Source organism: Malurus melanocephalus, unplaced genomic scaffold, assembly GCF_030028575.1.
Source record: "Malurus melanocephalus ecotype Western Australia unplaced genomic scaffold, MMel_1.1 scaffold_73, whole genome shotgun sequence".
In the NCBI taxonomy this organism is placed as follows: domain Eukaryota; kingdom Metazoa; phylum Chordata; class Aves; order Passeriformes; family Maluridae; genus Malurus; species Malurus melanocephalus.
Window position 1 is genome coordinate 1,994,850 of NW_026623305.1, and position 22,559 is coordinate 2,017,408.

The 22,559-nt window shown below is 38.8% G+C and overlaps 1 protein-coding gene across 8 annotated transcripts in view; it reads right to left on the reverse strand.

Annotated features, from left to right (window-relative positions):
• TRIP12 (thyroid hormone receptor interactor 12) overlaps positions 1-22,559 on the reverse strand; it is a 75,068-nt gene that overhangs the window by 18,109 nt on the left and 34,400 nt on the right. For 7 of the 8 annotated variants that reach the window (XM_057366912.1, XM_057366918.1, XM_057366917.1 and 4 more), the window contains 20 exons: positions 14,865-14,970; positions 13,514-13,650; positions 12,525-12,608; positions 11,084-11,179; positions 9,958-10,106; positions 9,596-9,631; positions 9,416-9,511; positions 8,902-8,994; positions 8,602-8,763; positions 6,930-6,998; positions 6,657-6,822; positions 5,845-5,962; positions 5,548-5,704; positions 5,084-5,237; positions 4,328-4,556; positions 3,525-3,643; positions 2,691-2,898; positions 1,553-1,653; positions 1,262-1,436; positions 777-918 (listed from right to left, as the gene is read on the reverse strand). In XM_057366912.1, the coding sequence (XP_057222895.1) occupies positions 777-918; positions 1,262-1,436; positions 1,553-1,653; positions 2,691-2,898; positions 3,525-3,643; positions 4,328-4,556; positions 5,084-5,237; positions 5,548-5,704; positions 5,845-5,962; positions 6,657-6,822; positions 6,930-6,998; positions 8,602-8,763; positions 8,902-8,994; positions 9,416-9,511; positions 9,596-9,631; positions 9,958-10,106; positions 11,084-11,179; positions 12,525-12,608; positions 13,514-13,650; positions 14,865-14,970 (2,597 nt within the window). The remainder of the gene's footprint in view (positions 1-776; positions 919-1,261; positions 1,437-1,552; positions 1,654-2,690; positions 2,899-3,524; positions 3,644-4,327; positions 4,557-5,083; positions 5,238-5,547; positions 5,705-5,844; positions 5,963-6,656; positions 6,823-6,929; positions 6,999-8,601; positions 8,764-8,901; positions 8,995-9,415; positions 9,512-9,595; positions 9,632-9,957; positions 10,107-11,083; positions 11,180-12,524; positions 12,609-13,513; positions 13,651-14,864; positions 14,971-22,559) is intronic. The other variant, XM_057366916.1, reaches the window with a different exon arrangement.

Here is a 22,559-nt window from a genome sequence, read left to right on the forward strand (position 1 = left end):
AAGGGCTTAAGAAATGCTATTTTTTCTTCTTTGTATGAACAGCTCTAAAGGGAGGGGGTAAAAGGGGAAGTCTGGGRTGTATAGTAACTCAATACAAGCAGCAACACAAGGCAAATAATCACACTTTTCTTTGCAAGGGGAGACATTACAGGCAACATGTACATTTTCTCTACCTTGAGAGAAATGCAAGGTAACATTTCTCACGCAAGGTAAAGATAAGCTCCAGGCAGGGGTGCTTTTTGATAAACAAACACCCCCCCAACAACTCTGACTGGTATATATTTTATATGACATCTGTGTGGGAGAGAGGAGGAAGGGAAGTTTCATATTTTAATGATTGCTTAGATCAAAGCACAGAACACAGCTCAGCTCTTGTGCTACTTTACAAGCTCTATGTTTAGACCACCTATCAAGGACCACAACTTTCTGAAAAGCAAGGCTGAAGTTCTTGACATGCTGTGAGATTCACCCCAATCTCTATTTTTTCTATCTTTTAAAAAAATGCTGCTTCCCTCTCCTTCTCCCCCCCAGCCTCAAAGTTCTTACTACAAACTATCGTTCTTTAAGAAGAAAGTCAATACCTAACACTTCGTTGTAGAACTTCTGAATTTGAAATAAAATGCTATGCAAATGACACATTGCTAGGAGTGGTCTTATCATTAATGATGTGTGTCAGAGATTACATACTCATCCTAAAAAATTATGCCAAGTCATAATGACTCATAAATCAAGTCAAGAAATTACTCCCCATTCCAAGTAAATTTGCCACTTCTRACCTGGAGGTTGAGTTGTTCAGTTGCAGTGCAAAGTCTCTGTAATACATTTAGTGCAGGATTGCTTCCATCCATGTTTTCAGAACTAAAGTAATGTTCTACAAATTTATGGGCTTGCTCCTTAATCCAGCCCTTAATTTTTTCTCTGTAAAGAAGCACATGAAAGACATTTTTGCATACATCAATATTACAGCTAATACAGCCTGAGTATAAATTTCTCCATGTTGAACAACAGTTACAGAAAACCTTTTGCTTTTACTCCAACAAGTAAAAGTCAAGTTCTTTTCTCTACAGATTACTTCTTGCATGATTTTTTCTCAGTTCTCCAATTTTTCCCCACGATGCAATTTAACACAATTAAGATGTTATTTTCTCTACCTTAATTCCTTGATTCTTTCTCCAGAATTATTTTAACTGCAGTTAACCTCAAACTTCTTTGATCATAGCTAACATCATGTTACAGGTATTGTGATTTTTTTTGTATGTACCTGTTATTAGAAATGGTATCCTTGGAAGCAGCCCTTGCAAGACCACTCACTCCCGCTGTTCGTGCTGGTTCAATATTATTACTGTTGGACTGTGTGCTTAATCTTCCCCATGTTTTAGGATTTAAACTTGCCAAGAAAGAAGATTTAGGAGACTGAGTAGTTGTAGGGCTTTTAGCTGGAGGAAGACAAAATTTAAGAGAGTCAACAGGTTTATTACAGCTAGCTTGCTTTGCAATGTATAAGCTTACTWTAAAAGGAGATAAAAGTATTATACTTTTGAGAATTATTTACCTTGATTGTCTACTTTGTCATCATCTCTTGGAGGGGAGTATTTTGGTCTCCTTGGCCCTCGTTTTGGCAGTCTTTTTCTCTTTAGAACATCACTCAGTCGTCTGTCCAAAGTTAAAAATAAAAGAACTTATTTCCAGCTGAGAATATATCCATGCATACACCCATCTCTTAGTTTAAGATGCRTCTGCAAACTACTTCCTTGATAATGAAAAAACAGGTTCCATCCCAAAACAAGAATATTCCTTGCTCTGGGAGAAGGGGCCTCAACCCCATAATTCACAGGACAAAGTGACTACTCCATCCAGAAATAAGGGGTTTTGCTGGCTGTCATCTTCCTATTATGATCAGCCAAATGCAGTCAGAGGTGACACCAAAAAGAGGTTTCTCATAATTTTCATGTTTTAATTTGTATAACCATCTGTTCAATCATTTATTTGAATACACTTGAAAAGAAAAAAAAAAACAACACAAATCTCTACTGAATAAACACCAACCAACATGGGATATTTGACATTCCTCCCCTACAAAAGCCCAGAAAACACTTCTTCAACAATTTGTGACATTTCTACTTGTCAATCACTATATTCACAAGTTCACATATTTAAATTCTGGATTAAAATGACAAATATTTGACCTTCAAAATAAGAGCAAACTAGTAATTTATTCCTACACTATATTTTAACRCTACCAGTGTTCAAAATTATTGCCTTCCAACAAAACTTAAGCATAATTTCTTTTTTCTCCCATCTCCAGCGGAACAGAACCATACACCATAGCTCTAAAAAAATCACTGTCCTCAAAAGATGAGACTACAGCTGTTGCCCTTGGCATTCTCCCAAAGCAGGAAATTATTTAATATAATTAAGACATACCTATCGGGTCACTAGTTTGTTTTTTCTCTTTTAAACGTTTAATATAAAATGAGTCAAAGCTACCTGTTGAAAAGTTCAACACCACTCCAATTTAGTTCTTTAGAGGAAAACACCACAGCAAAATGCAGATAGTGTGGGCAGCTGATGCAACTCTTTATCTTGTTGTTTTTATTTTTTTTAGAAAGTTAAACCCCCCAAAAGACAAAACCCCACAAGAAAGGACCAAAGCCAGAGGGAACAGGTTATTTTTCTGGAAGTGTACTTACCCCTGTGGGCTCAGATCCAAGGAATCCTCCCGGCTGTGCTGTAAGCTGGGAGAGCCCAAATCTGCAGCTGCATTGCTGGCAGCAGTGGCTGTCCCAGTGCTTATCGTCGTAGTGGTACCCAGAGTTCCTGATCCATTAGTGCATACTTTTGGTGGGCTTGTTAGCAAAGCTTCAGACTCTGCCAAGTTTTTCACTTGGTGCATCACCCCTTTGAGGAAGAAGAAATCTTTGTTAGGTGGGTTGGTGTGGGGTAGGGGGAAAGGAGGGGGTGGTAGAGATGTGGTGGCAGGAACAAGGGTGATGGAAAATGCAGAACTGACTGTTATTTGAACCTCTGCTTTGATTATAGCAGTATTTGTTCACCCCACCCTTCAATACTAAGTTTTAAAAGCAGCTCAATCTTTTCTTGAAAAAGTTAACCTACAGAGTTTAAAAATAAAAAAATCAAAACAGTATGAACAGCAGCTAAAGAAACCACAAGCACAAAAACTTCCTGCCAAAGATTCATCAGCTTTCTCCAGTAAAACTTCCCATGGAATTTCAGTGAGCCATCTTCACCCCTGAGTGAGCTCACTAGTACTTAGTAAGCCTGTACAAACTTGCTTCAGATTCTGAAAACACAAGCTTGTCCCCTCCATAGTCTGGGTCAGCTCCTCCCTAGTAATATGAAGACAGCTTGCATAGATTTGCCTTCRTTATTCAAGAACAATTTTCAATTTTTACAGCTTGAGAGAGTGGAGAGAGGTGGTAAAGGATAGGGATTCTCCACACACACATTTTTAAAATACTACATAAAAAGGTGAAGAGGAGAAAAAAAAAGAAACCACAATTTACCTTCTCTTCTGAAGTAAACACTAAAAATGTCAGGTAACTTTTGCATTAAAATCTCTGCCATCTGCAGGGCTCCAACTACTATCTTAAGGTCTTGACTCGACAGCATGGAGGCAATATGACTAAAACAGATAATTTATTAGAATTAGCTTGGTCTTTTTTTTTGCTTGGGTTTTTCTTTCTAAATCAAGTCAGTTAATGTTATACACACAGCACTGGAGACTGAAAGCAAGCAAATTTCATAGAGCTTTTATAAAAGCTACAAATGAAAGACTCTTCCCACCTTTTACCAAGTTCCAACATGGCATAAAGGAAAGAGTCTCCTATAAACACAGTGTTGTGAAACTCAGTACTGTCTTTATGAAAAACTGTTTAGTTTATTTTCTAGTTGCATCCTTTTATGCAGATTCCCAACTTCATGTGTAACATGTAGGAGAGGTTTCATGAATAAAACCAGTTAACACTATGAGTGTGTTATCATTCACAGTGTATTACSTTAAAAGTTATCTAACCCTCAAAGAAGTTCATAGGCAAGTTTTGAAAATCAAAAAACCAATAAAGGGTAAACTACTGGTACAAACAGCCAGAGGCCACCTTAGTTTTTTGTAGGAATGCCTAATGTTGGCAACTACTGCAAAATCTATAATAATGCAAAAGAATTCCTGCAGAGTTAACAGCCTCAGCTTTTGGAAAATGCAACTTTAACAGTAAGCTTTTCCTTTAAAAAATATGATTCAAAAAAAGTAATCACAAGTTTGAGCTGTAAGCTCAAAATTAACTTCATTTGCACCAGTTAATGAACCCACCTTGAAACAGCATGGTTTTTCAGCACATCCTTCAGAAGTTCAGCATCAGCAAAATAAATTATCCTAAGAATTGCTCTAAGGCACTTGTGTCTAACAGCAGGTCCAGCTGAAGAACTATATACTTCATAAAGAACACCAAACAGTGTTTTGATAAAGGATTTTGCCAGTTCTGGGTCCTCTTTCATTAATTGTGCTCGAGCATCATCCTTCTTCAATTCCGAATGTCCACCTGCGATGAAGTATGTAACACGTCACTGTACAGATCTTTGCACCTCTGCTCTGATGATTACTTCCTTTTGTTAAAACTGATTTAATTCAGCTCTTGAATTAAAAAGATAAAATTCAAGAACCAGAAGTCAAAGTGAATAGGTACAAAACCTCTTTCAAGGAGTTCAATCTTTATTTCTTCAGTTTTCTTATGTATTTCTGTGTAATAGTAAGAAGCCCTCACAGAATCTTTGTTAAATGAAAGAGCTGTATGAATAAAACGGTTTCAGAACTCCCAAGCCAGGAACACCCACAAACTCCCTCCCAATTCAATGTGTTTTCAGGTCCCAGTAAGAGCTTACACATTAAAAAGCATACATGTCAACAGAAAGAGTTTTGTTATGAAGCTTCCATCATTCACATAAACCAGGATAGCTTATGTTCCACAGAAGCCATAAGAAATGTAATAGTTAAGCAGTAAACTGCTGCACAGCCCAGCATAAATTAGGTACAGCTAGAGAGCCCAGATGTTTCCTGAGCTGTACTTACTAGTGTTTGTATTGGCTAAAGGGTTTGGTTTTCGCTGAATGGCACGGGCTGTTCCAGTATCCTCATTTATTTGCTGCATAGAGTTAAAATCAATCGTATAGACACGCCCAAGCGTAGACAGGCTGATCTCATCCTCACCAACCTGATGAGCTGCCTGAAACAAAGAAGAGTTTAAAGTTAAGAAATCCCTAACAAACAGAAGGCTATATGAAAGGTGAGGAGAGGGGTAACACAGTAGGAAAAACAATGACTGACAGAAATACAGTAAGAACAGTGATTAAGAGATTTGATATGGCTGAATACCAAAATAAGTGTAACATTACAACAGGTGTTTGAGGAAACTTGTGTTTCTCATTCAGAAAGATCAAGAGTGATGTTTTCAAGGATAGAGAAAGCACTCAATTCCCTATACAACCGCACGCAGATTTGAAAAGCATCACCACACAAACGTGTGGAATTACTACCTCTATTATTCGACTATCAATCCTGTTATAGGGATGCCAGAGACCCCTGTCATCTCGCCATTGCCATATTGCACCATCTGTATTTTGTGCATTTCCTTTCTTTAGCATAGTATCAACAGCAAAGATTCCCTCTTTTGGCAGGCAAGGCATCAGTTCACTGTAAAGAACATTAAAACAGTATTTTACTAGAAGTATACAATCAAGTCCATCTAAGCTGAAAACTGTTTGCCTTATTTTAGTGAAATTAAGGGTTTTAACATATCAACCAGACCCAAAACCTAGGGCTGCAAGACTTACCAGATAAGAGAAGTAAGTTCATAAAGTTCTTGAGGACTTCTTGGAACAAGGTCAATTTGTTCTTGACAACTCCCATTTGAGGCTCCACAAAGGAGGAAGTGAAGCGTTTCTGCAATATCTATAAAAATTATTATTCATGAGACTGCCTGTATCAGACATGGACTCCATTTTCTGTTGGACACTACATCGAAGAGATAGCTACTGCCCAAAGCAAACAGACAGTGGACAGTAGGACAAAACCCTTCTGTTTGAACTCTAAGAGAGGTGTTAATTCTCAGGTCTGAGGTTTGTGGCTTTTTTGAGCTTGTGTTTTTTCCTTTAAGGGACAACTAGGGGAGAAAGACTTCTCAATATACAAGACACAGAAGCAAACAGGGAAACATACAGGGCAGTTGAAGTGGCAAGCCAAAATACASGAGATGGAACAAAGAAAACAAGTGACAACTAAGACAGCTATACAGCAGTTACTTTTGTTAATGTTTTCCCCTAAAGGAATCACATGGCTCCCCCACATAGTAAAAACTAAGAAAATTCAACTTGGGTTGGAATGAGCATATGGTTTGTGCAGCCAATACAGACTCAAAATTAAGCGACCACTGCAGTGRCAACACCTAGAACTAGGAAAAGGGATTAAGAACCCATCCAGATAAAAGCTTTCAAGAAGTTTAACTAAATCTTTTATCCCAGGGGAAGCACAGTAAGAGAAAAATTAAAAGAACCCAATACTTAAATAATCAAGTACACAGGGGTCCGTACCAATGTAAGCATTAACATGAACAGGCCCCCTAGAATGTGGAAGAGTAGGAACTCACTTTGCTTCATAAGCTGGACTGCAAGTGTGGGGCAGTTGGAGCACATCAAGGAGAACATGCGCACCACCATGATGAACATTCCTGAGCTCAGGATAGGAGGTGTCACGACCAAGAGCTGCTGGATATTTGTTAACAAGTCCTTGGAAGCAACCTGCTGCAGCAAGTTCTTAGGAGGAAACAACAAAATGGCCAACATTAGTCTTTGAAAAGTAACCCTCAAGAGAAACAGGGTGGGGGTGGAGAACAAAAATGCATTCCCATCCATACTCTTACCTCCTCATGCTGGAAGTTGTCCACTAGCCGTGCAAAACAGAGACAAGTGCTTTCAACAGACTTTTTGTCCTGTTACAGAAAAGTTTTGTTTAAATTGAAATATTTTAACTTGCATTAAATCCTCCTGTCATTTTGAGGAATTCATAAAATTTCACCAAAAAGCCAGCCTAATCACATTTCACAGAACATTACAGCTCTGACTTTTAAATTCACAGTCTAAACTGATCTCCTGATACAGCTGCGCTTCCTACATATTTCCTGGGAAACACCACCCCCCATGTAACACAAATACCTTTAGGGACCTTTAGACATGAATAAATTCMTCTCTAATATTCTTTTGGATTTTGCAAGGATGAAATAATAGGGAAAGAGCTACAAAGCCAAAGTAACATGTGATAGAGATAATAAGCAAGAGTGAAGGCTACTGTTCTACAGACTACAGGAAGCCTGATTTTGGTATTATGCAGCACAGCCAACACAGCAAATCTACAGACAAAAGTAAAGACTGCTCTGAAAATAGCTATAGTTAGAAGTTCAAYAAAACACTCAAAGTTCATTTGAACATAATAAAACACTAACTGTAAGGGTGGCTGAGAACTGGAAGAGGTAGCCTTAGAGATTAAGTCTCCATTCTTGGACATACTTAAGAAAGTCAGCTGGACATGCTCCTGAGCCATCTGCTCTAGCTGACCTTSCAGGAGAGCTAGGATTAGATAACTGAGAGCTCTCTTCCAACCTCAACTATTTTGTTATTCTGRTAAGAACTAACTCAAGACTCTTTTTCAGAAAATTTCCACTTCAAAATTTCTTGAAATCTTACTTTGGTGGGTTGTAGCTTCTCTTCAAAGAGCAGGAATCAGTACTTGTCCCTACTACTGGTGAGAATGGTGCTTCCTGTTTCTAGAGTACAATCTAAAGCTGGCATTTGACTTCTTAGAAGCTGCCTCAAAGATTCAAGTAGTCTTTCAGCAAGATGATGGAGGTAAAATTAAGAATAGCACAAGAATATACAAAACCATTACCTGGAGACTTCCATTCAGTTGCATTTGTTAACAAACAAAATATTTCTCCTTTTTTTACATTTTACCAGGGATCTGCCAACTAAGCAGATCACCAAAATCTCTTTTGGTGCACCATCATTGTAAGTGCTCATTTATGAACACATCAGCATTGSAGGATATGTATTATAAGTCACTTGATATCAGATTCATCACTTCAAACTATTGTGCAAGAGCAAGAGCGTTTCAAAAATGCCACAAACCCTCCCAAAAAGTTAAAGAACAAAAAACCCACAAAAATTGAAACTGAAGCTGTTCTGAGTTTGAAGTGGGAGAAAACCTTGCAACCTATTTGTTAGGAAAAAAATAAAACTAGTAACACTACCGCACTTTCTCTTACTGATGCCCTTGTTTTTACAAGGACTACAAAACCACTATTATTCATGCTTTAAGCTAAAGTACCTTATTTGTCTTGTTTTAAAATGTCACGTCTACAGAAACACAAAAGGTCCATYTGTACGTTGGGATATCACAACTTGACAGAATAGAAACTTTAAGTCAATTATCACCTTGCAAAGGCRAATAATACACAGCAAAAAAACAGGTATCTGGAGGCTTCTTTATACTACTTCCGGATCAAAATCAAAAAGTTCCATTTTTTAACAGCTTCTTACCTGATGGGTTAACCTTTGTGTTAGCAATGGCAAAGAGTCTGCCACAAAGTGAAACTCATCAGGTGTTATACTCTGGCAGCAGTTGGCAGCGATAGCTAATGCGTTCCTTTGTGCATTTATACTGAAGAATTCCAGATACAGCAAACAGTCTGCCAGCCCACCCTGTAATAAAACAAACAAACATTTTCACTCTCAATCCTGCTAAAGTCACAGAAAATTGTTTTCTAATTTCATCTTCACAGAAGATCACCAAGATGTAAGAACTGATAGAGGCAAAAATCATTGCTTATTTTTACTTACTGCCTGCAGAATGGCTTTACTGTGCCTGCGTGACAACATCTCCAGGGCTGTAAGCGCCTGCTCTGCCACATCAATGCACTGGATAACTTGCAGCTACAAGAAAATAAAAACCTTGTAGGTCAATTTCTAAAGCAATTTGCGAGAATAATCATCTTGATTAACACTTGAGCACATAGCCTCTACTAAGACACATATGCTAATGAAGCCAGCTCTGACCAAGCCTGCCAGTTCAAAGCCACCTCAGCCATGRAGCTACTCCAAGAGACAGCAGCTCATAGAATAACACATTTTTTAGGTTTGCAACACCAATCCAACAAGAGTTCTTAGTGAATCAGAGAGCACTTTTCAGTAAGGGTGGGAGCAAAGATTAAGCCTGGCTTTAGAATCTTCTCATGCATTTTATATTATCTTGTAAGCCATGAAAGAAGCCACCATCTTAATGGCACTTCCTAAAGTTAAAACAAAAGATAAAATCCCCTCATACAACTTTATCACTGTTTTGATTTATTTTTACCTTTTCCAAGAAGACAGGAATTGCATCTACCACTACAGCAGATGATCTGGGAAGTGCTTCCATCATGTATGTTAAGGCCCGACATGCATGATTCATCTATTAAAAATATAGATATTTGATTTTAAGTTCAGATGACATTTTTTATATTTCCGAAGTTTCTTAAATATTAAAACTACTTACAATGTCAAAGTTGTGCTCCATCTGMAGCAATGTTATCTGTTGAAAGAAAAAAAGTATTGTTTGTTTAGAAAACTGTATCTAGATATCATAAAAAGGGTACAAATCACTACTGTAGCTTTTGGCTTAGGATTTTGAATCTTGGTAAGAGTTCCCAAAGAATCACTGCCTATTCTTGAGCTATTAAAAAATTAATAGGACYACCAGATTTTAGCAAAACATCCTCTCAAAACCAAATATTAAGATAGACAGATACGCATACAGCCACTTATTAGTAAGACAATATCAAAAATAAAGATTTAATTTAAGCAAGATACTGAGTGAATATTACATCCTCCAATAGCAATCTAAGATTAAATCTTTACCAAAGCTGGTACAACACTCTTGACTGGAAATCCTCCTAACGTTTCTTCATTTCCCATAACCAACAGCTGGCACATCTCAATCACTGCCTGTAGTTGCTGACTTTCATCAGTGGCTTGGAGACCTTGTAAAAGCTGCTGAGCTTTAGAACCTAGATATCCAGAAAAAATATTTAGGAAAGAAGGTATTAGTCTTCAAGAGAACTGTTATGCTATACTTCTGCCAGAGTGGAAGACCAGAGATAGTTTGTTTTCCTCTGTATTTGTAGTTTCATTTCCTTTCCCTGTCATAAAAAGGGGGAATATGGAAGGGAGACAAAAATCTCACTCTTGGCTGCCTTTCCAGTGCAGACTGGTCAGCACAAGGAGTYCGCCACACTGCTCACCACAGCCATCTTGCCAACCTACAGCAGGTTGTAAACCCAAACCATCCCACCTTTGTGCTGCAAAGGACTTTGAAACACTCCCCAGATAATCCAACACATGGAGCACCCCTGAGACCCCATCCTCTTCCTGGCATGCAGTGTAACAGGCTGCTTCTGGCTCTCCTGGGAAACCAGACTTGGACTAGAAGGTACACATCYTATCCAGCTGCATAATGCAGACCTGGTGGAACAAGTCTAAGGACCCATGTCCTCACTGACACAATGCCTGAAGGAAATTAATTCTGTCTGAAACCTAAGACACTTTTGAAACTAAAGCCAACATAAATTAGAACTGACATTTACTAATTGTTTTAAAGCTAGCTTAAGCATTTTTTAAAGCTAGCAAAAAACCCAAGGGGCTTGGAGAGGTCTTTTGTTAAGCAGCCCATCATGCAAAAGAAAAAGATAAGGAAGGGGTGAAAAGGCAAGAACCCTCCCTTCCCCACCTAGAAGGGAACATTAAAATGCCCCAAAAAAAGAAAAGCAAAGAAATACAGCTAAGGCAAATTTCTGTTCCTTATAGGGAGACAAGCAAATTAAAATTGTTGACCAGTGGTCTAGCACTATCATGGCATACAAATCTCCAACATGTAAAATATTATATTAAACTATGAAGCTAATACAAATATTAGATTTACTATTGGCTGAATTCTACTAGTCTGGAAGTGGAAAGAATTAAGTCAAATTAGACAAACTTTGCTTACTAGCTCCACTTCCAATTGTCCTGTGGAAGAGCTGCGACATCCGAGGACCAAGAGGGCCAAACAGGTGAGGAGGAAGACCCCTAGCCTCTAATAGAGCTAAAAGCAAACAGAGGATAACAGCCATTGTCAAAGCTTCTATGTATATTTTTAAAAGCTTAAATTCCGTGATGTTATCATTTAAGATTACTAGAATTTTGATACTTTAAGAGTTAGGATTAGATGACTGCAGCTACCTTGATTTCAAAAAAACACCAAAAAGATCACCTTTAAGGAACAAGTAACTAATTTTTGTTTATATCAGAGCATTAAGGTCCTTTACGAAGTCACCCACTGAGTTTCCACAGTTGTGTGTTTCACAAAAGTAATCTGGTCTATTGAACTGTTATAAGCCTAGAGGCAGAACAGCAGATACGTGAGCTGTAATTTCAAACCTGAACTCAAACTACATAGGAYAGGTTAAGCTTATGTTCATGTTTTCAGGACCTGCAGGAATTACTAACCTGAAAAAAATGACACTGAAAAACAGGTTCACAGCTTTATCTGCTGATGAGCAGGAGAGGGAAGAACTCTGCTAAGTATTAGTGGGTTTCTTTTTTGATTGATTTTCAACACTTTAAAGCACTGTTATTTAAGCGGAACTAAGTGGATGATWCTGATTTTTATTGAAGCAACTATGACTACTGCTGATCAATTCATTAATAGTGAAAACCAATTTAGCCCAATATTCCTAATGCATATCTACACTTACTGAGAACTATAAGCAAGTGAACTGATACTGCCAACACTCACTTCCACATTAAATACCCAGCTTAACAAAAACCTGTCATTTGCAAGGGAGATCATGATCTCAGGACTCCCTGCAATGTAGCAGCAAAATCATTAGACCAGTTGCAGAACATGCAAACTGAGTTTATACCTGTCATACTCCCTGGTTTTGACACCAGAGTCCTTTAGCCCAAGCACAAAAGCAAGCATTTTTGGAACATTCACTTTTTTTTTATGGTCAAAGCTTACAGCGACATGGGTATCAATGACAAGCACAAAAAAAATGTTATCCAGAAGCAGGCAGAGTACAGTGTGCCTAACCTGGCCTCTAAACTTGAAACATGCTTGCAAGGAGTATTTTCATATTTGAGCTTACACACTTAAAAGGACTGAGTTCTCAGTTCTCTCCCCCCTCACCTCTTCCTCGAAAATCATCAGTAGCAGTGTATTACACACCATTTAAATGAATAAGGACACTATCCCACACCCCTCCATTCTTGCATCGTTCATGAATTAAGGCTTGTAAATCCCTACTTCAGAATTACTGTAAGCAAAAACACATTCACAGTGAAACAAAATACAGCCTTCCCACAGAACATCATAAAGAATTTGTGTAGGTATGGTTATTTATAGGCTGTTAACAACCAAAAAGGTAAATTAGTAACAACTTTTATACCTTGTAGTCTTCCCATCTCAGAATCATCTGACTCACTTTCTCCAGAAGTTGTCATACCTACAGCTCCAGCAACAGARCTAGAAGCTAAAGGAACAACAAGAGATTAATACAAGTTACAGTGCCTTTAAAGCCACAAAACTCACATCAAAGGAAGTCTCCACCATCAAAAGTGTGCTCTGCATTTAACACTGCCACTAGCAAACTTCTGTACAACTTTTGTTTTAAAACAAACCAGTCTAGAGATCTAGTACTTTCTGAAATCTGAAGAGAATGGCTTTATCAACACAATAAAAAAATACACTCAGATCCATAAAATTAAGTTTCAGACAGATTTACCAAGTATCCTTAATAAATGTATGCTTTTCTTAATTGAGTATTATCCTGTATTTAGTTTCCATTACTTCTTCTCATAATGACGTAGACAGCTCTAAGCATAGAATACTCAATATTTTCTACCATTCAGCATAATTACTGCACTCTTTTGAACTYGCTAATTAGGACCAGGTGATAAAATTATCATCTAATAGGACTGTGGCAAGTAACAATATTCAACTTGGTCACAATTTTCTCCAGTACAGACATGGGTGCAGCTTCAACAGAAAATCTGTAGAATATTTATGAGTAGTCTCAACAGAGCTTTTACAGGTAAATGCATGCCTTCTGTATTCTGAACAGCCTGATATCTTTTCAGYTGGTGGTAATTTATGTAGCATCAGATGAAGTTACTTTTTTTTAAAGTAGTAGAAGCTTGAAAACTAACATCTAGATTACTGGATATAGKTTGGATACTACAAAAAAGCATAACTGAAACATGTACCAAATAGCCATGAAATSATCAATGTAAGGGTCCCCCTCACTCAAAAATCTTCCAGCATTTACCAGCTTAAATGATTTCTCTTCAGAACTTAATCCATTTCACTTTTTTTAAATGCAAAGAAGTTTATATTAGCAACTATGTACAAACTTCTTCAGCTGGAGTTTCTTCTTACCTGCAGCTCCCTGGGGAGGCTCATCTGTTCGGGCAGCTGAAGAGTTAACTCCATCCTGGTTGTTGTCAGGATCAGCCATCTTCTCCTGTCGGCGAGCTTCAGCTGCTCCTCTTTTGCCCAGGCCAGAGCCTCGCCGACTAAAGGGTCAAAAAGCAAAATTTCAAGCCTTACCTTAATAAATCTCATCTTAGTGTGTAAGCCTGCTGAAGACTACATAAGGTTTATGTATATCACTACCACAACATTGCACAAATGAGCATTTCCTCTACGAATCAATCTTCACAAAATTATCCAACCCTTCTACATTGCCTGCCCTGCACCACAGCAGTGATTTGTTTACACAAAGGCATTATGGACAGGCCCTTACATTATACTATTTGAGACAAGACAGTCTACTAAAATATAACAGTAAAAACAAACAAGCTTAAAGCAACTGTTCAAATCATTTGAGGAGGCCAATGATGGAGTAACCACCTTTAAAGGAAGTTCTGAACTACTGAAAGCAAGGACTGTGATATTACACCTGGCTTTCAGTGTCAGAACAAGTCTGAGAGGATGAGCCTATTTACATTTGCAGTTTTAAACACTACAGCCTTCATCACTACAAATACACATGCTACAAAGTAAACAGTCAAATTCAAATGCACACTTGACAACAGAATCAAGACTTCAGAAATGGCTTTTATAATGGTGTGGAAGAGGGAAAAGAGGATGTGCTGGAACTTCTAAACATAGTCCAGGCATAAGAACAAAAATAAAGCTTGTTAAGGCTTCCTACRTCTAGCTCCAGAATATATGCAGCTACAGAAGTTTAATGCATCACAGGACACATTACTATCCCCTCCCATTTAATCTACCAGCTGTTTAAAATTACTAATTCAGGACTATTTCTCCCCTGTACCAGGAAGTACATTAAGTACTTAGATGMAGCTCAGACGAAACTGCTGACAAGCTGAGTCAGCTTAACAGTGTGCCCTATTAAAACAGACTCCTGTGTGGTACCATGAAGTCTTATTTTTCAAAGCAATCATCCATTTTACTATTCATGATGGACAGTAGTGCACCACTACTGTCTATCTTCTTAAGCACCACCCTAAGAACAGAAATATTTAAGTTTGTGATATTGGTACTGGCTGTTTCTCTTCCTCCACTTCTGAGGGACTTACTGGAAGTCTGCTGGTGACAAATTCTAGTGCTATCTATAACATTAGTGTACAGAGTAATTTAGCAGGCCTGAAAAGCTACTTTCACAATAGCCACGTAAGAGATAGACAAGGCCAATTTTCTTGCATGAAAATGACATCAATACCAACTCACTGCAGTAATGAGGTTTGATTTCCCTAAGTTTTACCTGGTGCTAGCACAGGAGCCCGTGGTCTTTTGCCGTGTGCTCCGCCGTAAACTGGGGAGCTCAGCAGGTGGTGATTCACTGCGCTTCTTTGTAGATTTTCTTAGACCTATGCAACATGTAAAGAATTGAGAGTAATCACTCTTTAAATACAGCAGTTCTACRAAGAAATTGAACTTTTGGGTACAAGAAACCGCCATGTAGAAGAACAGCTTCTACATAAAAAAATCACAATAAGCCCACATCAATTTTAGTCAGCTCATACTCAACTGCTGTATCAGTAAAAGAAAGGTTCAGGCATTTACTTTTACTCATTATTTTGAGTAATTAATACTAAATTCCAAGTTTTCATTCAGGCACCTTTTCCTAAAATATATACTACAGCTATAGAAGATCATCTTTCTCATACTCAATAGGTATCACATTATGGGATACAAGTGCATTTCCACCAYGTACAAACATTTAAAAAATGATGCTTTAGCCTTAAAACAGAAAAAAAATTACATTTTGAGAGGGAAGGCAGTGGTGGCTGCAATCTCAAATTTTAATCCGTTTTATTCACACTAATAAGGCTTAAACATAACTGTCTTGTATCAGAACCATGCTCCCCTCTGGGAGTCAAGCACTGTCAGTGCTGAAATCGATCACAGATAAGATTTGTGTTCCCATTTCAACTATACCACTTCAGCCCCTCTCACTGTCACAAGGCCATCCTTGATGTAAATAATCAAGCACATCCTCACAGTTTTGGAAAAGGAGTTCCAGTGTTTAATTTACAAGTATTTGCACTGTTGAAAACTGACCCAATTGAGAACGATTTGTTCTAGGTGACAAAGCCATTGTTCTGATAACATCCCACCACAGAAACAGGTTAATCTTAAACACATAAAACCCCCCTGCAATACAACATTCTCAGCTGATTCTCAGCAAGCTTACTCTCATGTTGAAATATTCCAAGGCAGGTTCCAAACCAGAGAATTGATAGTCCAGGGTGAAAATGAAAAATTTTTATGAAGCCCAGTTTGACACTGCCATGACCCCCACACAACCCTCCACAACAGATGAATAAAACAGAAGAGAACATTGTAACATTCAATTCAGACATATTACCAGAACAAATGTAAACAATTTTGAAAAGTAAGTTAGATCATGGCTCCCTCTTCTGGCAACAAAGCAGAAATAAAACATACTTAAAACATGCAATGTGTTTGAGTTCAGAAGTTATCAAACTGGCTCCTATTTCCTTAATCCTAAAACATTCCAGGAATGCAGAGTTGTCATAGTGCGGGATGAAATGATAACTATGCAGTTTCTGACTGGATATTTAACAGAAAAAGAAAAGTGATCTAAAAAGCTACTGCCGATTTGGCCAACAGTGTATCCTTCCAAAAACCACACCACATTTGACCCAGAAATATAATGCTGTGTGCAGTTAAGCTCTATGCAGATGAAGGTTAACCTGATATTCATGTATTTACCACACACCTGGCTTAGCAACAAGAAATTTGGCAACCTTAAGAAAACGAGATTCTGTATTCAAAAGCCACCAAGCACTGAACTGAAGCAGGCCAGTCACTTAAATTTCCAGATGCTGGGTACATACATATAGAACATTTGTAACTTTTTCAAATGTTCAAAAAGTAGTGGCATTTTTTACTACATACGCTTTGAAACCAAAAATGTTAATTTAAGTTACTACAACGTGACTCCAACCTACTTACATATTGTGTATGTAATACTTGGGGGGGAGGGGGCAAGTGTGACAGGAGAAAACATGCAGTAAGGTARAGATCCAATACAAAATTAGTTTGAAATAGTTGCAGCAGGATCCCAAGCCATTGTTAAGCTCCTTGAGTACTTGGAAGAACAATGATCCAACAAAATTTTCCTCAAAGCTGTATTTTACACTAGAAAATGCACACTTTAACTCACACTAGGTATAGCACTATTATTCAACTGGTAAAATGTGTTTGCCCCTCTGAGTTCAGAGACCTATTTTCTCATATATAACACATATGGGAAGGTAGATTACTCAGTACCTGAAACAATACAGTGAAATTTTAAGTGAAATGTGCTTTTGTGTTACATTAGAAGAAAAAATTAATCATCTTCATACATTAGAGTTCACTGGGAAAAAAGGCACATTTTCATCCTTTACATCAGCACACCATTTACTGCTTTAAATCTATAGGTAGCCATTTTCTAGTAGCCAGACCTAAAGTAGCTAACTTCATATTAGCTTAGCCATGAGCTATCAGTGAGACACCACACACCCACTGCAAGTGTAGAGTGACTTAAAGTATATCAAAACAGGATTTCTGCTATGGGCCAAAGTTTCACAAAGCAGCATACTGTTCTTTAACAGTATGGCACATTTGTGTCTTATTTTCCCCAAATCAATCCCAAGATGTACAAAGTACRTATCTGATACGCATTTCCTTGTATTAGTATTCTGCCAGTTTGGTGAGCTGAGCTGGCTTAACAAGGGTCAAATGGTCACAGACACCATCAAGCACAAGGACAAAGATGCAATAAAATGGGTTATAGAGAATGTGAAGTTACCCAGTTACTGCTTGGTAAGTGAGCTGCAGAATTCATCAACCCCTGAGCACCCACAAGAGCTGAGCACATTTTTTCCTGCTGCTCAGAAACATTCTACTTTGTCAGATCTTTCTACACATTTCTTTTCCCAAGTATTTACTTGTCTATCTCTGAGCACCTACCAGGGCACAAYTGAGCTTCCACCTCCCTCTATTAATTTTAAAGGCTAAAAAAGGAAGCAAAGGAAGTCTCAGATCATGTTCACTTCCTGTTGYTCAATGCCACTCTGCCCTTAAGAAACCTTCTTAAAAAATCAACTTCAAGTCACTCTTATCACCTGCATCTTTTGCAAAACATTTTTGAGTATTCCCAGCACCATAACTCCAAGACTGCTAATTTCTTCAGATGGAGTCTTCTTCCTTTCACTATCATTGTCATTAAAATTTGAAATTGCCAGCACAGCTTCCAAACTCAAGATTAGTCCTGTGTCTTTAGGAGTTGCATGAGGATAAAATGCACAAGCATTGACCAGTAAATAGAGTGCAACCAGTGTTTGGGAAAATGAGATTAAAGATGTTGCTATGGCTGCCTGATGGAGGAAAGCATCAGTCATACGGCCACAGAGAGCAAGGCTTTTCAAAGGAATTGGTTTGATGTTCATCTCTAGAAGCTGTTTATTCAGCACTATTTCTGTAATATATAGAGCAATTGTCACAAACTCACAGAAAGGTTGGGATTTCAAGAGATCATCTTCAGAGATCATCTAGTCTAACCCCCCTACTACTGCACGTTCACCAGTTGTGTCCAAGCAGGTTTTGAGTGTCTGCAGAAAAGGACTCTATAGTCTCTCTGGGTAGCCTGTTTGACTGCTCTGTCACCCTCGAAGAGATTTTTCCTCATATTCATTTGGAACTTCCTGTATTCAGTTTGTGTCCTGCTGTCCTCTGATGCTGAGTACCACTGAAAAAAGTCTGGCCCCAATCTCTTGACACTCGCCCTTGAAGTATTTGTATGCATTGATAAATTGTGTCTTCTTCTGGCTAAACAGACACTGAACTCTCAGCCTTTCTTCATGAGAGATGCTCCAGTCCCCTTATTACCTTCACAGCCCTCTACTGGACCTTTTCCAGTAGCTCATCCTCCTTGAACTGGGAAGACCAAAATTGGACACAGCACTCCATGCAAGGCCTCATCAACACAGAGCAGAGGAGCAGGATCAACTCCATTGATCTGTAGGCAGTGCTCTTCCTACTGCAGCCCAGGATTTGGTTTGCCTTCTTGTCATAAGGGCTCACTGCTGGCTGATGMACAGCCTGTTGTCCCCAGGAGACCCAGCTCCTTCTCCACACAGCTACCTACCTTCCAGCAGTTCAGCCCCTTACCTGCACTGCTGTGTGAGGTCAYTGCTCTCCAGTTGCAGGACCCTACACTTGCCTTTGAACTTCACTCAGTTCCTCTCCACCCACCTCGGCAGCTTCTCCAGGTTTCGCTGAACAGCAGCACAGCCTCTGGTGYATCAGCCACGCCTCCCACTTTTGTATCATCAAACTTGCTGAGGGTGCACTCTGCCTCCTCATCCAGGTCACTGATGAACCAGYAGAACAGGACTGGACCCAGTGCTGACCTCTGGGGAACACTGCTCCAGCCTCCAAATGGACACTGTGTCACTGAGGACAACCCTGAGAGCTCTGCCATTCAGGCAGTTCTCAACCCAGTTCATTGTCATTCATCTAACCCACATTTCCTGAGCTATCCATGAGGATGCTATGGGAGACAAGTGTCAAAAGCCTTGCTGAAGTAAAGGTACACAACATCCACTGCTCTCCCCTCATCTACTCAGCCAGTCATTCTATTCACAGAAGGCAATCAGACTGGTCAAGCATTATTTCCCCTTGGTGAATCCRTGCTGACTACTACTCATAACCTTCTTTTTCTTCACATGCTTAGAGATAACATGTAGAATGAGCTCTTCCATCATCTTTCYAGGGATGGAGGTGAGGCTGACYAGCCTATAGTTTCCTAGATCCTCCTCCTTGCCCTTTCTGAAGTGACACTGGCTTTCCTCATGCACTTCTGCTGTTCTTGATGACCTTTCAAAGATTGAGAGTGGTTTAACAGTAACATCTTTCAGCTCCCTCAACACTMGTAGGTGCATCCCATCAGGGCAAATGGATTGGTGGGTGTCAAGTTTACCTAAATGATCTCCAATCCAAACAGCTAAAAAAAAAATCAGGTTTAAGCAGGTCATATTGAGCACCTGCAAAAACTTCAGAAGTAAACTTCAGAATTAAAGCAGAAGCACAGGCTTTCTTATGGCAGACATATATTGCTTATGCCCTGACATCATCCTATTTTGCATGCCAAGCACTCATGTTTATGAGTCAGAAGGRAAACACATTCAAACAGGCTAAACCTGAAACAGCACAGCCTAACAAATCAAACTAAATAAAAACCTTAACTTCACATTTAAGTGTGTTTACTTGTCAGCATTTTTTTAAGGAATATTTTGTTGTGCAAAAGTTCTGAATGCAGCTGTACTGCAATCACTTAAGTCTGAATGTATTACCCAAGTCAAAACAAAGTTAGTCAAACTTTCACAGTTCATAACCTAGAAAGCCCTTCATCTGCAGTTCGGAATGGCAATCAGGAGCGATTTACGTGTTAAGACTGGAATTTTAGACTTCATATTGGCTCCTCTCCGAGGCTGCTCTCCTCACTAACTGAGATAAAGTGAAAAGAGCTGTAGCAGGGGAAACCAAGACAGCCTCTTGTCATGCTAATATTCCACTATTACCCTCCTTCAGTACCAACCTAGACATTSCCAGCTCTTATTGAAGCCCCAGAGTCTGTCACCACAATCAAAACAAGTATCTCCAAGCTAGCTACCTTACTGCCTCAATCCCAAGTCCACAATTCCAAGACTCTAACGACCATCACCCAAGCCAGCACTGTTACCCACAATCCCAAATAATAAACTAATTCAGAGCTATTTTTTGACTCTTTTCTCCTTCACCTCTGCCAAATCCCTCAAAGCCAGAAATTATATACCATTTACATTTCGTGCTTATGTTCATGTGGCCTTTCAGTGCATACACCAATAACYTCTCTAGCCCCCCAAATCTCCAAATATTAGGAAGAGACTTCTCATGAAGGGACAGCTATCCTAAGTTATCCTGCTCTCAGCACTGTCCCAGTCACTGTTACCATCTTCTTCATACTTACAAGCCACAAGACACAACACAAAGGACAGCAAAGATTTTCCTAATAATGGAAACATTATTAAGCTTGATTTTATACTGTTACATAATCAGTAACATGACCCAATTTGTAATGTTTAAAAGGCCCCTACAACAGATACGGCTTGAAAGGGATGWGAAAATAGTCAAATCATGACAGCAAAGTAAGAAACTTGCTTTCTTTCTCTCTTCCCCCTTTCCCCGGTGAAGAACTACTCAATTACTCACATAGATGTGGAAAAACTTTAGTGTGACCTGTTTTTATTATTCCAACATATTCTTTAGTTGTTATTGGGTGATGTCACTGCTCTGTTGCAGAGACTGCTGTGTAGAGCTTAATACTCTGAAAGTCACCTTGGCTGGATTTAACACCTATTACTTATGCAGGAGGATTGGACAAGAAACCTCAGGGTATTCTCATTCTCCTCCAGCACATGAAAAACTGCTGCAAATATGGCAGCCATGTCTCTGTTCAGTAGAGTAAGCCAGATCAGCTGCTCTTATTTTTCCTTCAAAGATCACACCTCTAGCAATGCTTCTTGTACTCCTTGAACTGCATCACCCAGCACTGCACTTACATAGACATGACAAACCAGATGGGGCTTTGAGAACCTAGTGCAGTGGAAGGTCACCCTCCCTATGGGCAGGGGGTTTGGAATGAGATGACCTTTAGGATCCCTTTCAACCCAAACCACTCTATGATTTTATGWGAGCCTGAATAACCTCCCCTCTCCTCACACTCACTATCCTAGAACCATTTCCACCTGTCATTTTTCCTGAAGTTTTCGCAGTTGTCATTTTTGCTTTTTTTATCTCCCACAGAAGTTCCATAAGCCCTATTTCAAACTTCTCCAACTSTGTTTCATAATATATGCCTACAATAGCCTACCAAGTTTAAGCTTTTAGTTTCTACACAGGATTACTATGACTAAGGGCTTGTTTCCAGCTAGAAGAGTGGATGCCTCAATTTCATCTAGATCACTCTTTGCCTTCCTGTTTAGAAAGCTTCAGGGTGTTAAGTATTTGTGTGAGACATCACTTTCTTCAGCTCCCTCATCCTCCAAGGCTACTGGTCTGCTACAGAAAATAGAATGAGTAAATTCAAATTTTTCTCAAAAACCTACTCTGGTGGTTTATTTTCTTCATATTTTCATGACACTTCTCAGCATTATGCAAAAATGTGTATTTTGTTACAATGCTTCAAATCTCTCCAAACAGTTCGAAACCATATGTCATACAGGCTTTCTCTTTTTTAAAAAAAAGTTAAAAAAATAGTTATTGATCCCAAGATCACTTCAACATGTTGTCAAAGTACTATCTGAAATATTGACACTGTTGAAAGATATCATAGTTTAAGACTGCTGTTATAGGCTGAGCTCTTACAGTGATATTTGATGATCAGTTATATTTACTGAAATAAGTAAATTTGCTCTGATTTATGGTAAAATACAGAGGCATGTTAGACTTCCTTGTATCACCTCTTAGTACTTTTCCCCTCCCTCAAATTCAAGTGCCATCTACAGAAAATAACTTGATTCTTTATTACATGTAGAAACATCTCTCACCATGCTTTGTCCCCCTTAGCAGTGACATTTTATACATACACACATGTACAGTCCCTACCAGCTTGGTTTTGTCACATATACTAGAATGTCTCATCTTTTGGCAAAACACCTTTAGCCCTTCTACGACCTGCAAGGCAAGTCAAAGTATCTTTTTTTATCCAAACAGTACACTGATAGTTTAGGCTCACATTCTCAATGCTATTTTTCAAGGTACTCAACACCCTTACATTATGCTATCTGACTCTTCCTCTTCTTACTCCTTGATGAAATTTCGTAACTTATGACATGAATTACTCTCTGCCTTCATCTTCTGGTTTGATGTAAATTCCTTCTCCTCCCTGTAAAGCAAATAACTC